The sequence below is a fragment of the Typopeltis vanoorti genome, chromosome 26 (genome assembly GCF_054136105.1).
Source record: "Typopeltis vanoorti isolate ZY-2024b chromosome 26, IOZ_Tvanoo_1.0, whole genome shotgun sequence".
Taxonomy (NCBI): domain Eukaryota; kingdom Metazoa; phylum Arthropoda; class Arachnida; order Uropygi; family Thelyphonidae; genus Typopeltis; species Typopeltis vanoorti.
In genome coordinates, this window is record NC_143574.1 from 24685152 (window position 1) to 24702009 (window position 16858).

The 16858-nt window shown below is 34.3% G+C and overlaps 1 protein-coding gene across 3 annotated transcripts in view; it reads left to right on the forward strand.

The window, feature by feature from the left end:
• Positions 1-16858, forward strand: part of Pbp95 (proximal sequence element A Pbp95) — a 353207-nt gene that overhangs the window by 228857 nt on the left and 107492 nt on the right. For all 3 annotated transcript variants that reach the window (XM_090414954.1, XM_090414955.1, XM_090414956.1), the window contains exon 13: positions 9038-9129. In XM_090414954.1, the coding sequence (XP_090271080.1) occupies positions 9038-9129 (92 nt within the window). The remainder of the gene's footprint in view (positions 1-9037; positions 9130-16858) is intronic.

Genomic DNA, 16858 nt, shown 5'->3' on the forward strand with positions numbered 1-16858 from the left:
CAATAATTTGATCAATGGTTATTCAACTGGCATGACCTCTAGTGAAAATAAAATAAAATAACTACATCAAAGCTATATTCAATTTAAGACAACATCAGAGAAACATTCTTTCATATAGATAGTTTTATTACAGTAAACGTGATGTCCTAATTTAACATGACAATTGTTATATTAGATTTAAGATCCTGGATTACCTATGTCCTATTTATAGTTAACTCTTAGGGAGAAAAGATAAGTGGATAGAATATGTGTCTTCCATATGTTGGGGATTTTTAGACCTTAAATTTAAGGTCTGTGAGATTCTATCAGTCACCCTAATCTTAACAATAATGATGGTCTAAAAATCCCAAACATATGGAAGCCACATATTTTACCCACTTAACCTTTCTCTCTAAGAGTTAACTATAAATAGAACCATAGGTAATGCAGGATCCTAAACCTAATATAACAATTGTCATGTCAAATTAGGACCTCATTTTCACTCCAACAAAACTATCCATATGAAATAATGTTTCTCTGATGTTGTCTTAAATAGAATATAGCTTTGTTGTAGTTAATTTATTTTATTTTATTTCATTTATTTATTATAATTTCACTAGAGGTCAGGCCAGTAGAATAAACGTTGATGAAATCATTGTCTCTTCAGCATACTATGTGAAATGTAGTTTAGCTTGTCTCTGTATATATATATATATATATGTATACTCCAATACGTGTGTAGAGGCTTAAGTGCTGTGAGGACATCATGTTGGAGGCTTAATGGATATTTTTACAACACTTAAAAAGAATTAAAATAGACTTTAATGCTTCCTATATTTCGTCCTAGTCACTAGGACATCTACGGGGATTACAAAGAAATTAATGTAACATATGCACAAATAACAAACAATACTGAGTATTGTTTGTTATTTGTGCATATGTTACATTAATTTCTTTGTAATCCCCGTAGATGTCCTAGTGACTAGGACGAAATATAGGAAGCATTAAAGTCTATTTTAATTCTTTTTAAGTGTTGTAAAAATATCCATTAAGCCTCCAACATGATGTATACTCCAAATGATGACCTTAATATGAAGGTCGAAACGTTGAGAAATTAAAATAATTATTTATAACTCAGTTGTAGAGTCCATAATTTGTGTAAAATGAAAAAATGGATATCCCTTTAATCTATGGATTGGCTATAATTTTATTGTAGTCTAGTTTATTTTTGTTTTTAAATGAGATCTTGTACAGAAATTTGTTGATAGTATTTTGGCTGTAACCATTTTGTTAGGAATGTATTGCTCTTAACTTTTAATTCATCTTTAAGTGCTTGTTCATTGGAGCAAATCTTCAAAGCCATGTTTTTTAGTGTATTGACACCTATTTGTGTTGGGTGGTGGTAAGGAGTTTGTATATATATATATATATATTGCCCAGTATGTGTCAGTTTCCAGTAAACAGTGAAGGAAAGTTTGCCAGAAGGAAGACATGTGACAAGTGTATCTAGAAACAGAAGTGTGTTCTACTTTTCAGTCTCAATTGTGAATTGTATGCATTTGTGTCATTTGTTTAGGTGGCTGAGAAAAGTGTCTAATGTCTAGCAGCCATGGGGCCAGATAGCGAAAATATCATCAATGTATCTAAGCTAGACTTTGGGTTTTACAGGAGAAGAATCTAGAGCATGTTGCTCAAATTATTCCATATAAAAGTTAGCAATAGGGGGGCTCACCATTATCCCTCCCTTACTAGAACATGTTGCTCAAAATAGTCCATGTAAAAGTTAAAGGTTGAAACATCGGGAAATTAAAATAATTATTTTTAACACGGTCGTCGAGTCCATGATTTGTCTAAAATGAATGCTGATCACCGTGTAACACTAAAGGAAAGGTGTAGGTTTTCTCTAAACAGAAAAAGATAATGAACCATAAAGAAGGCATGTGACCAGTGTATCTAGGAAGGGCAGACAGTCATTAGTTTCCTGTTCCATTATGAAATGGATTTTGGGGCTATTTAAATGCACTAAAATGTGTCTGGACTATTTGGCCAGATGGCAAAACACATCATCGACATAGTGCAGCCAGTCCACTAGTTTGATAGTAGCTGCATTCACAGTTAGGTTGTCTAAGTGTTCTATGTAGAAATTGGCTAAAGGGGGAAGCCCACTGCTATCCCATCTTGTTTGTATATCTTCCCTTTTCGTACAAAGTAACCTACATGTACTGTAAATTTGATTAATTTGAATATTCTGGGTCAGGGATGGAGAAATTCAGAAATATGGTATCCTCAAAACACTGACTCACAGAGCCAGAGCTATCTGTTCCATTGTCAATGATCATACTACTGAACTTGCTTACTTTCGTCATACTTTTTTAGCCAATGGCTATAATTCCAATAGGATAGAGAAAATATTTAATACTCTCCAGAAATCCTCTTCATTACCTAATACACAAGACTACAGTAAAATATTACGATCCCATACCTTCAGGACACATCTGAAAAGATATCTAGAGTGCTTAATAAATATCAGGTCCACATTTAAATCGTATGTAAAATTGGCAACTTTCATCCGTTCACCTAAGGACAAACTCTGTCCTTTATTGCATCCAGGAGTATATGAAGTGCCATGTACTTGTGACCTGGCTTACTATGGACAGACAGGAAGAACTGTTCACAACCTCCTTGGAAAATATAAAAATATTCAGACTAGCAGAACATCAATATACCAAAACTGTGGGAGACAGTCATTTTAAGATCAAATTAATACTTGTTTTTTCTGTCTTTTTAACCAACGAGAGATGGTACCAATTAGGACTTTGGTTCCTTGTTTTGTCCGTTACAGTGTTTTAAAGTAATCCCACTATTATACCAAATTGTTGTGGTTTTGTGTACTGTTAAAACTATTTGTGCTCTGAAGATGCTGGATATAATAGCAGTGAAATATTAACAAATAAGTGAAATTAATACATAAAATAAACTGTCAACACATAATCCTTTCTACTCATTTAGCAGTATATAAGACAGTATTCAAACCAGTTTTAAATTATGGATCTGAGAGTTGAGTTAGAAATAATGCACATGATCAAAGTTATGTGGGGAGAAAAATTAAAAAAATGAGCAAAAGTAATCAATGGCAGAATCACATTAACAATGAAGATAATAGAAAGGAACTTGATATTGTTGGAATTCAAGAATGTATAAACATAGGTATGGCCACTTAAATGGAATTAGTGAGAAAAGGTTAGTAAAAGAAGTGTTTGATGCATGCTGGCAGGAAAGAGCACCAAAGAAAGAACAACCTCTAGGTAGATTGATTCAGTCAGAAATTTCTTAAAATCATTAAATGTTAGATATGACAACACTGCAGTGCTCCCAAGAAATAGAGTAATTTTGAGGAAAATTTTTGATTGGAGATTAATATTGTAAACTTAATCATGTAGGGTTGTCATAGTAGCATGATAACCCTACATGATTAAGAGTACAGATCAGGAAATTGATGATGATGATAATTCATGACATCTCTGCTAGGTATTTCACATGGCTGTAAGTTTTTCTGAAATTGCTGTTGCTGCTGCTGTTGTTATTGTATGCTGGCTCTTAGAACTAGTCTCATATCTTGAGATGTAAACAGAGATTTCACCACTAAATATCATTAATCAGTTTATCTTCTGTTACTTTGCTACTTCTGTAGCTCAGTTGATATAGATGATACCCTTTCGTTGGATAGATTGGGATTGAAATCTCATTTAGAATGCAATGAGCATTTATGATCACTTTTCATTTGGTGGTGAGTTAGCCAGTGTCATACAGAGGTGGCAGGTTTTCCTCCTGGAAACTTGGAATTTAAATCCTGCAAAATAGGCAAACTGGTCAGAAAATACACACAGCTTACTGCCATAGCAGATAATGCAGATAGGATTAATCACCCTATCATAAGTAGTCTCAGGTATGAGGCCATTGAGCCCAAAATGTAATAAAAGATCATCATTATTATCAAATTTCTGACATGGGCCCCCTCAGAGTATGTACAGGGTATTATGATAGTACTACATGAAAAAGTTACCTCATAACTAACATCCTATCAACATTTTTCCTCCAAATTAATCTGTTATCTGTCAAGATTGCACTATCATCAGATCTTATATTTTGGTCTTCTAAGGCACTTTTTACTGTATCAATTCATTTATATCTTCTGGTCATCCTGGCAAAGGACACCTGTCTTGCTAATCTAATCTCTCTCCCATTCTGTTTAAGTTACCATTAAACAATAGATTAACTTATTTATGAATGCTAACAGTGTCAAGTTCTTTCCTAATTATCCTCATTTTTAATATGATTCTGCCATTGTTTCCATCTATTCACTTCTCTAATCTTTCTCAGAACACTGATTTCTGTAGTCTACAGCCTTGGATCAAATGTTTTATTTGATTCCAGGAAAAGTATGTATATCAGAGATGCTTGTCTTCCACCCCTGGAGAGCCAAGATGTAACAATCTGGTGCCTTGACCTATCAATATAGATGTCCAAGTATCAGTGTTAGATGTCTATCTCAGGTGTTTCTGGAAGCAGGCATTGGTAATAAATAATCTGTTAGCATGGATAATTTCCAACAGTCTTTCGCCTTAGGTATACCCAGATCAAACATTCCACACTCAGGCCTAACTCTCATACTCTTTTCCACTTTGGCATTAAAAGTCCCCTAAAATGTAAAGTACATCTCTCCTTGGTAGGCAGTCCAAAACAGTCTGTAAGTTTTCATAGAATTCCTCACTCTCTTCATCAGGCCTATCTGTGTGTGTGGTGCATAAACTACTGCGATTGATAGATTGGTAGGATGAGCCTTAAGTCTGATACAAAGTATCCTGTCATTAATGAGGTTATAACCAAGAAGGGTTCATGTCTGAACTGTCTTCAGTATCACAGCTACCCCTTCTCCAGTACTTTCGACAGGGTGTAGCATAGAGGCAGCCTGCCTCACTGCGCAGCTTAATAAGGGCGCTCTTTCAGCCGTATTGCGGTGGGTGCTGTCACTACGCTAACAATTCCTGTTAGCGTAGCAAGTGTGGAAAGAAGTTTTTCCAAGCTTAAACTGATTAAAAATTATTTATGAACAGCAATAACCCAAGAAAGATTGGTTGGTCTGGCAACTATATCGATAGAGGAGGACATAGCTTATAATTTAAATTTAGAAGAGCTTATAAACAGTTTTATTGTGCGATATCCCCGTAGAGCAAACATTTAATTAATATTATTACATGATCGTTTTGCATTAATGTTTCTCTTGTAGTAAAAACAAAATAGCAATTGGAGATTTTCTTATATTTTTGTCTTATAATCCATCAGGAGCGATATTTATTTATTTGCCTCAGGGCACAATCTAATCTGGGGACGGCTCTGCCCTTCTCCATTCTATCTAGTCTCTGTAATTCCCAGGATGTCAATTTTATACCTCTCCATCTCTTTACAGACAAGAGTACCCATTTCTAAACCGTGAACATTCCATGTGTCTATGTAAATTTCCCTTCTAAGATTAATCCTATACTTACTGTGTTCCTCATTCACAATATCACTGACTTTTGTTGGAGACTATAATATATTTCTTGAACAGGACTCTCTGCATAATCCATGAGCACAGCTCTGATTATTCTGTACAACAACCGATGCAGCATGAGATGTATTATAAGGCACAACCATATTAACATTTTGGAGTGAAAGCACTGCAAGAAAAGAGTGGTAGGGTTGCAGAAGATACTGAAGTTGAAAATACTGAAGATACTTCAGGTGCAAACTTTGTTTCTTACACTTGGATAAAGGATTAAACCAAGAATATAATTTCTTGGCATCTTTAATTTAGTATAACCAAGTGAAAAAACTCCCAACATCTATCTGTAATCCGGAGTATTGAATTCATTATCATTCAGGAATGATAGAGCAGGTTAAATAACATAGGTCACTTCAGTTTATAGAATGGAAGAGGAAATTTACTTAAACTGCAGTTTGATACACAAATGGCACACAAATGAAACACCAGAAACTTAGATTGAATGATGTGGTTAGCATTAGAAACTGCAATGTAAGTACTGACAGTATTGGAGACATGGCAAATCACTGATTAATTTGCAAGAAAATTGTGAGTTGGAAGCTAATATCTTAATTAGATAGTGGATGCACACCATAGGGAACAATACCATAACCAAATGATGAGCTGTAATAAACTACAAAAATGTTGTGGCCTAAGTGTTTAGAACCAATGCTGTTTTAAGCTCAAACATTACAAAATTAGTAAAAGTTCAAAATCTTTGCAATAGCGAACTGAATTTCCTAGCTTACTAACTGTTGTCACAGTCAGTAAGCAAAGGAAGTTTTGGGCAATCATATATGGACAACAAAACAATGTTTATTCTATCATGGGAACCATGCATTAAAAAAATTGCAGGAAATAGAACAAAGATGATCATGGAAACTAAAAAAGGAAATGGCAGGACATTGTATATTGATGAACACAAAACGATTGATAGAAATGGAACATAAAGAATACAGAAGAACATATAAAGTACAGATACAAACAATAATGGGATATATATATATAAGAAAAAAATAAAGTATGAAATGATAAAAATGACAATGAAGAATTAATATTTAAATTTCAAAATATTACAATAGTTTAATATCACTTACCCGAAATATTCAAAATTAAATATTGTGTGATCTAGACTATTAAAATCAAAAATTTAGCTCAAAAATTCTAAATCAGAATAGCTTTTTTACTATATGGATAAAGAATCTTTTCGAGGTGGATTTGGTTGGTTGGCTGACTGACTTGCTGAGTGGATGGCATACCCTTGCTTTATACAGTGGCACAACCACTTCCTGATCCATACATGTTAGAGTACTTCTTATCATAGCAGCACTACAATGTGCAGCCTTTGCAACACTAGCAGCATGCCCTCTAAAATTCAGTCTACTGTGAATCATCACTTCCACATCTCTAATCCCATCCACTTCCTGCAGTATGATACTGCCAATATAGTACACAGCCTTGTATTTCTGCTCCAAAATGTAAACCTTGCACTTATTTATATTAAAACTACAATCCCACTGAGGTATGCTGAGGTATGAATGTTTGTGGAAATTGATAGGTAATAATTATTTTCATCATACACATTGAGATATTTAGGCCTGAAGCAGCTTGAAAAAGTACCATGTGTACTTGACAAGAAATTATATTCTTGTTTTAAACTTTTACCGAGGCACAAGCAAACAAAGTTTGTGTGTGATGTATCTTCATGACTGGTATATAGATGCTGTTGATTTTATATCATTAATTGCCTCGGTATCCCTTAATGTAAAAACATTATAGGAAGGATCACTGCCTAGACCAGTTTTCAACCTTTATTAAGTGAAAAACTGAAGAGATGTTCATCATTAGCCTAGAATAGTATAGGGGTGCAAGAGAGCCTGTAGTATTAGAAGAAAAGAAAAATAGATAGTAGAGAGATAAGAAAAAAAAGCCTCATCTGTTTTATATCATCGAGCCAAAGGCTATCTTTTTTCTTTCTCACTAGTGTCATACAGCTGCACAACCAAAAGACCAATTGGAACTGAAAACCACAGATGACTGATATTCATGCGATCAGCCTTTTCTAAGTTAAGCACTTTGAGTTGACTTTCTCTGCCTTTGACTTTTATTGTGGTCTCATCAACGAGAGCTAGATACAAGAAAGTACCAAGGTTAAATCAATGCAGAAGTCATATTTTCTATATATAACTAACAAAATGGTGAATCATATCATTAAATACTTCAGATCAGAGATAGTTATAGAGCGATTTTCCACTAGATTACAAACTATATATAGTTGACAAGAATTTATATTCTTGTTTTCATTAAATACTTCAGATCAGAGATAGTTATAGAACATTTTTCCAATAGATTACAAACGATATTATACTTGACAAGAAATTATATTCTTGTTTTAATCCTTTACCAACATTTGATTGGGTTGGCAGTCGACAGCAGTAAAACTAAAGACCTAAGAACAGAATAGAAGGAAATATTAAGCTAAATGACCACATTCTTGAAGAAGTAAAAGATATTCAGTGCCTTGGTTCCTGCACTGGTAGTTTAACAGATGCAGTGAAAAGAAAGCACAAAGTTCTTCAATTTCATAAAAGTAATGCCCAGACATGGAACATTACTACTCAACGAGCAGTTAATATCATCAATAGCTTTGGAACATGACCTCAAACAGCACAAGAGAAAAAGTACCATATTTAGCATCTAATGTAGAATTCCTAAATTCTTGATTTCACTGAAACTACAAGCTAGAATACCAACATATAGCACAAAAATGTAATATAGACATGCAGTCTTGAATAATAACATTCCATGTTTGGAAACCATATTCCATATGGTTTCCAAACATGGAATGTTATTATTCAGTGTGCATTTAATATCATTAGCTTTAGAACAATATGCCTTCAATCAGTATTAGGTTACACATAGCATACACCATTTCATCATTTATATAAATGGTGAAATCACCATTTATATAAATCAACAACCACTATATATAAACATTCACCTTCTAGAGACCAACAATTGGAAGCAGAGGAAGACCAAGAAAGTATCTCTCAGTACATAAGCAGATATCTTTTTAAAGAGACCCTTATAATAAAGCCAAATGATAAATGTTCATGGTATCTCCTAGAATGTTTTGAATTACCATTAAGAAAAAAAAAAAATGCATTATCTGGTATTAGAAAAGAATTCCAATCTATAGTTCTCACTCTATCATGTATTACTCTCTGCTGTGTAGTTCTTTCAAGTAATCTCATACCCATTCAAGTTTAGAATTGATAGGATAATTAAGAAATTATTGAGTTTTATGTTTTATTTCAAAAGTCCATGTTCTGTTGCACTTTTGGTGTCAAATTATAAGCCATCATTACTTATATGGAATCATAAGTAATGATGATGTATTATCAGATTTACTTATTCTATATAAAAAAATTAAATAATCAGTGCATTAACTTATTTTCACTTTAATTATATTTCTAGGTTCTAATAGCAGCTGTAAAGAAATATGGCAAACATTGGATAAGAATTCAAGATTTTCTGCCTGGCCGAAGTAACTCGCAATGCCGTGAAAGGTTGGCAAATAAAAAATAAAAATCGTGTAAAAAATTATTACATTTAAAACATATAATTAGTAGATCATTTCCACAGTACTTGGGTAATGATAATTCCTTCTTGTTCAAAACATTCTAGTTGAAATTCAATTCTAGGCTGCAAGGAATGTTCAGGATGACTTTTTCCTCTAAAATGTTAGTTAGCCAATCTAATAGAGATGACACGACTTTTCCCCACCTGCAAAGCATGACAGACTGACAGACCATTTATCTTAACATTAATGGAATTTTGGATGGGATAATTGATGGGTAGATGTTCAAAATACTATGTAAGTAAATGGACAATAATTATAACTCATCATTGAATTTACTCTTACAACATTGTGTAATATCAATTACAAACAAAACATCCTTCTAACGATGCGCTTAAAACTGATTTTTACACATTTGTTTAAATTTCATATTACACTTGGATGTGTGTGTGTGGGGGGGGGGGGGGGATCAGCCTAAGATACATATTTTGTGCAAAAAAAAAAGTACTGTTTTAATTATCCTTGTCTTACAGGAACTTAATGAGTTAGACTCAGATGTTATGGCCAGGTATGCAAAGATGAGGTAATGGTATATATTAAGATGTATGAAAATAACTAGTTTGTATAATGCTTTATACAAATCCCATATACTTATTGTATCATTTCTTGGGGGGGGGGAGGCAAATTCCGATGGAAAGAATGATAAAGTATACTGATATGTATGTCTATAAACTTAATTCATTTCTGTGATGAAAATGTAATGACTACTTTCACTGTTACTATAAAGAATTTCTTCAGGTACACAAATTATAACAGTAGCATTAACAAATACAGTATTCGTTTCTGGTCATTTAAATTATCCCTCTGCATGTGTTGCATAGGTGCATTCCCTTTTGCATCCCAAGTAGTTGAATCACAGATTTTTCTATCATGATAGGATGGCGTATTACAGTAACACAATAAGCAATAAATACCAGTGAATATTTCAAGTTAAGGATTTTCATTTGATGACAAGATGAATGATATTTTAATTTCTTTAAGAATCCTCTTTGAGGATTCTGGCTGCTTTAGTAATGGGTCTCATATAGGGAAAAGAAATATAAATTCCAGTTTTTTTTCAGTGTATGAGAATTTTGTCTGCTGAGAAGCCTCTTTGATCGTTATTCATAATTGTTTTGTAGGAAAGTATTAGTAAGAAAATGGAAATATTTTACTGAATCATTGTCAATAAAACGATGATTGAATATGTGGTATAAGAATTTAAATTATACTTGTTTTCGAAGTTTATAGTGTCAAATCAGCATGAAGGTATCTTTGTGGGTTTATTTACTACAGAGAGGATTTTTTAGCTTTTCAGACAGATTCTGGTTTTATTTCCAGGAAAGGAAGTAAAGCATTATACCCTAGTCTAGTACACTGCAGTTTATGTAGGGACACTGGTTATTGAGATTGTTTAAAAAATTTTGAAGGGATTCCTGAGCAGGGCCCCATATTAAGGAGAAGTCATCAAGAAATCTTTTCCATAATTTGGGCTTGAGTGTATATGCTTCATTTTCTTTTCAGATGCTTTCATATACATGTTAGTCAAAATTAGAGAAATGGCAAACTTCCTGATCCTGGTCCTAAGTTATTTTTATATACGATATCTCTATTGTACTATTTCATTGGCATGTAACTTTTTATCTCGTAACAGCTTTATAAGGTTTTGGTGTCAGTACACATTGGTAAATGTGTGTTGATTGACAAAGGACTGACAAATGATTTTAGCAACTGATTCCACTCATTCACCACTCTCTAAGCAAAAAATCTAGTCCTCACAACTTTGCTAACCTGATTATTATTTCCAGGAATGACCTCTTGTTTTGTCCCTTCTATCCAAATGCTGAAATAATATCCTGCATCAAAACCCTTTTTATAGTAAATTAAATGTTTCTATCATATCTCCTCTTTTTTGCTTATCAACCAACTTTTGCAATCCACAAATCCTCAGTCTGTCCTCATAGGGAGCAATCCACAGACACTTCCATCTTGGTTACTTACTTTTACATTCTCTCTGCTACCTCCTCATCCCAGGTGACCAGACACAAAAGTAGAAATTGAACAGCAGTAGTCCAAGCACAATAATCGAGGTATAGACACGTGCAGGCCTTATAAAGAGGAATGATAGCTTCCACATCACTGCTTGTTAACGTGTTTTTCAATAACCAAGTATTCCTGTCAGTATACCTTGGCAATCTTAGCAATATGCCTTTTATACTTCCAATTTTCTTCTACTACCACCCCCAAATTTCTGGCTTCATCAGTTTCCTGGGGTATGGTTCCATCACTGTCGTACTCACTTTGTAATCTTTTTCTCCAAAAATACATAACTTTATACTTTTCCAAATTAAATTGATACCCATTATCTTTTGTCCATACTATCAGCCTATTTAAACCATCCCACAGGCTCTCTATATTGCTGTGATCAAATAGCCATTTATGCAGTTTTGCATCATCAGCAAAGAAGTGAATATTTCCTTAAAATTATTTCCTATATCATTTATGTACAAATAAACAGTAGTAGTCCAAGCACAGATTTGTGCCAGAGCCTTGTGTCACATCACTTGCTTTCTCCCAGATTCTCTTCCTCTATATACTAATTTTTAGTATCTGCCCATCAGCCATCCTCATATCCTATAAATTAAACATACCAAGATATCATATATACTTGGTTTAATCCTTTATCCAAGTAAGCAAACAAAGTTTGCACCTGAAGTATTTTCAGGACTGGGGAAACTTGTATATAGAAGCTAATGACTTCGCATCACTTGCCTTAGTATCCCATAGTGCAAAGCACTTATCCTTGCAGACATGTATAATGCTATGCATTATGGGAAGAATCACTACCCAGACCAGTTTCAACCTTAATTGAGGTCTTATCAGTGGGAGCCAGACCCAGAGGTGATACTTAAGTTGAAGTAATGCAGAAGTCATATTTCCATATAAGAGTAGCCAGAAGATGGCTTTTGGCTACTCTGTTGTCTCACTTTTCACTCTGTTATAAAAAAATTAATATAAATTACTGAAGCATGACTGATCCTTCACAAAGCCAATGCTGCTCTCATGACCTTGCTATGATGTTATCTTTTTCAAGATGGATGTTGTTACCGGCATTCATAGTTTTTATGAATAATGATGTCTGTCCTGTTACACCTTTTAATAGCCTTGTTAAATATTCATACGGAATCTAAATTAGGGACTCGGTTTCGTCATTAATTAACTATAGTATGGAAGTGTCTTCTTTGTGAATTTTGGGAACCCCCATAAAGATGAAGAGCTCTAGGGCAATCGTGTATCTTTTGTGAATTCATATGGTGTTTGAAGGAGTTTATTAATGTTTTTTTTTCTTCTTAAATTCTTTTTGTAGATTCATTATTTAATACAGAAAGACATCTCCACATAGCATAGTTAGATCTTATCATACTCAACTAAGTTGAGAATGATCGTACCATTTCTTTTATCAACAGGAAGAGTAAATATGAATTCAAGCTTTAATCTTTCTGTCCGTTACTACAAAATGATGATCTAACTACAGTAGGTATATGCATAGAACTATTTTAAATTACTAGAATCTTTTATAATAATGTATCTCTTAATTCCAGCGTTATTTATAAATATCTTTTGTAATTCGGTGCACTGAGAGATCTTTTGTAGGAAGGATGAAACTAGTTATTTATATAAATGTATATCATTCTGTTCTCTATTCTGTTATTATCTTCAGCCTTTGGTTACATAAATATTCCTCATCTGTATGCCAGCAGAGTTGACATTCATCCATAGTAGACATTCATGATGAGGATACTTATGGGAGAATTAGGGAGCTAGATGAATGATTGCATCAAGCATTAACATGTTGGTTTATCTTACATATTACAAGTCTTCAGTTCTATCACCTAACTTTATCATACACTTTTTCATATCTCAAGAGCTAAGAATTTATAACAAAAATAAAGTGGTGTCGTTAAATGAAAAAATTTGTAACATGAATCAGTAGCTTAGACCAGTAGTTCCCAAAGTGTGCGCTGCGATTACAAAATTTTCATAATTTTATTTCCATTTTCAATTCAATGTGATAGGATGCGACATCTAGTGGAGCTGGTGCAAACCAGTAACTCACTTAGTAATAACTGTTTATGGCACTCTACAATAATTAAGTTTCTCGATTGTTTTAGTAGTTTCTCAGTACTTTGTGTTCGTATATAAATAGCTGTTGGTTTCGCACAGTCTTAGTGTTGAATTAGTTTTCAGAGATTGTATCAACTGAATATTGTTGTGATTTAGTCAAGTGAAGTTTTTGAAGTATTTCTTCTCGTATGTATTTTTAAAAATGGATCAGTTTTTACTAAACAGTAATAAGCGTTGTGAGAGAGAAAATAAAGAGGGCACACTGTCAAATAGTGGCAAGAGTGTGAAGAAGCATAAATATCAAAAATATGATGACAGTTATTTGGACTTTGGTTTTACGTCAACAGAAGTCAGTAGTGAAGGGAGGCCACAATGTGTACTGTGTATGACAGTTTTGGCACCAGAGTGCATGCTACCAAGTAAGTTGAAACGCCATTTAGAAACCAATCATCCCAGCATGGTTAGTACATCTCGTGACTACTTTACCAGAAAGTTAAAAGAGTTAAATCAATAAAAAGGCAGTTTTTATAAGCAGGCATCAGTACTAAGCAGTGCTTTGCTAGCATCTTACAAGGTGGCACATAGAATAGCAAAATATAAGAAGCCTCATACCATCGCAAAAGAACTCATTCTACCAGCTGCTGTAGATATGGTGAACATTATGATCGGTGAGTCTGCTGGGAAGTGCCTTTGTCCAATAACACCATCAGTCACAGAATACAGCACATAGCGGAGGACCTCAATAATCAATTAATTGAAAAAAATAAAAGGGAAGGAATTTGGGTTGCAGCTGGATGAGGCCACAGATAATAATAATGATGATGCTCACTTGATTTGCTATGTACAGTTTATAGATGGTAATAACATTGTAGAAGACCTTCTCTTTGGTAAAAGTATCACTGTTGGTGCTAAGGCTCAAGACTTGTTCGAAATCCTTGATACTTTTATATCCGAAAATAATTTGAACTGGACTAAGTGTGTTGGTGTCTGTACTGATGGTGCTCATTCTATGCCCGGCTATTATGGAGGATTGCAGGCACTTATTCGAAGCAAGCCCCTGATGCACTGTGGATCCATTGTGTTATTCACAAGGAAGCACTCACATCAAAATATTTGAGTCCTACATTAAACCAGGTCTTAGAATATGTAGTGAATGTAGTAAACTTTATAAAAACTCGGCCGTTGAAGGCAAGGTTTTTCAAAAAAACTATGTGAGGATATGGGATCCGAGCACACGTCTTTGTTGTACTACAGCACTTCGCGATGGGTCTCTTGTGGTAATGTTTTGTCTCGTACATTTGAACTGTAACAGGAAATTTATTTTTTCTTAAAGAGGAGGACCACAAGTATACCAAAAATTTTGTGAATGAAGATTTTTTGGTAAAACTTGCATACTTATGTGATATTTTTGAAAAGATGAATGCTCTAAATCTCTCCCTGCAGGGATGCAACATGCACCTTTTAAAGTCGATTGAGAAAATTTCAGCTTTTATAAAAAAACTAAAACTATGGAAAAGAAAAATGAATGAAGATGGAGGCAAAGAATGTTTCCCCTTGTTGCAACAGTTTTTGACCTCCAATGGAGTTGATTTCTCTCGAGGTATGAAATCCATTTTTGAAGAACACTTATCACAGCTTATCACCTGGTTTGAGAAATATTTTCAAAATGATAATATCGATAAATTTGCATGGATTCAAGATCCATTTAATGCCAGTGCTCCATCTGAATTTACTGCTGCAGAAGAAGAGAAGCTTATTGAGTTGTCTTGTGACAATATGTTGAAAACAAAATTTAGCAGCATGGAATTAACTGAATTTTGGATATCAATAAAAGATGAATATCCCCTTCTGAGTGAAAAAGCTCAGAGAAACCGCGTGGTTAGCCTAGTGGCTTTGCGCTTCGCAAACATATGCCTGGGGAAGGAGTGTCCCAGGTTCGATTCCCGTTGTAGACGTGAGGAATTTGAGGATCTTCCTCAGGCATAGCCAAGTTAGCCGGTCTTGGGCACGGTCAGTAGGGTTTTTTCCGCCAGTTTATCTGGCGTTTTTCATCCCGCAAACAGGCAAACCGGCCCCATGAACATACGCCTCTACAGTCAAAAATATATCTCCCCCAGCGGCAGACCAGGCGACGGGTCGGTTGGGAGTAGTACTAACAAGAAGTCGCATCTAAAGTAACACGCGGACCCTGCATGGGAAGCGGGAATAACGTGTAGTAGAAGAAGAAGAGTGAAAAAGCTCAGAGAATTTGAATTCCATTTGCGACTTCTTATTTGTGCGAAGCTGGATTTTCGGCGGGCACTGTGATAAAAACTAAGTATCGCACGAAAAAGCAATGTCGAGAAGGAAATGAGGGTGACGTGTCCGGTTTGATTCCAAGATTTGAGAAAATGTGCAGTGGTCAACAGGCTCAACCATCCCACTAATGATAATTAGTTGAATTTGTTCAATTACATTTTTTGATCTTAAGTACGTGTTTTATTTATTTTTAATAAACTCTTTAATTTAAAAAAATTATTCGCTATTTTGCAAAGTGTAATTGTTAGAATTTAACATAGGGTGCCAAGAATCGAAAAAGTTTGGGAACCACTGGCTTAGACAGTTTGTAGTTATAAAACAATATTTAGCTGTCACATTAGACTGTATATAAAGCGCTGATATATAGTAGAGTATACAGGAAAACCTCGCTTAATGCAAATTCAATATGTGCAACAATCAGCGTGAATTGAATGAAGTGATAATAGTTCCTGCTTTAAGCACGTGATTATCCAGTTAACATGATTTTTTTACGTTACACGAAATTTTTTGTCACCAATCTGCAGCAAGCAGAAAAACTGGAAGCTTTTCTGCTCGCTGTCACTTTAAGCGACATCAGAGTAGCGTTAGTAATACAATGATTATGTGAGACTTGGGATACAGTGAGTCTACAGTTTGGACTATATTAAATAAGAGCAAAGAATACAAAGAACAAGGAAAAGTTGTTACTGCATCTTTAAGCATGCAGATCATCTGAAATAGAAGCCATTTAAGGATCGAGATAGAGTGTCTTCTATCATTCTGGATTGAGGATTATAAATCAAAAAAGAATACTTCTTAGTACAGGGAATATTCAGGTAAAAGTTCTCTATATTTTTACCTCGTTGAAAGAGGCAAAATTTCAAGAGAAATGTGAAAGCTTTACTGCGAGTTTAAGATGGTTTGACTGTTTAAAAATTGAACTGGACTGCATAACGTAAGAATAACTGGGGAATTTGCTATTCCTGGTAAAGATTCTGTGGTCAAGTTTTGCATTTCGTGAAGAATTGCAAAGGATAATTCAGGAGAGTGATTATGACAATCGGCAAATATTCAACATCAATGAAATTGGTCTCTTTTCGAAGCATATACCAACAAAAACTTAGTTAATACCTGGCTAAAACTGAAATATCTCAACCAGGATACAAAGTATCTAAAGATTCTCTTACGCTTTTATTAGCAGGCAATGCAGAAGGCGACTTTAAACTCAAGCTTATGTTAGTATATCGTGTGCGAAATCCAAGATCTAACATTTTGAA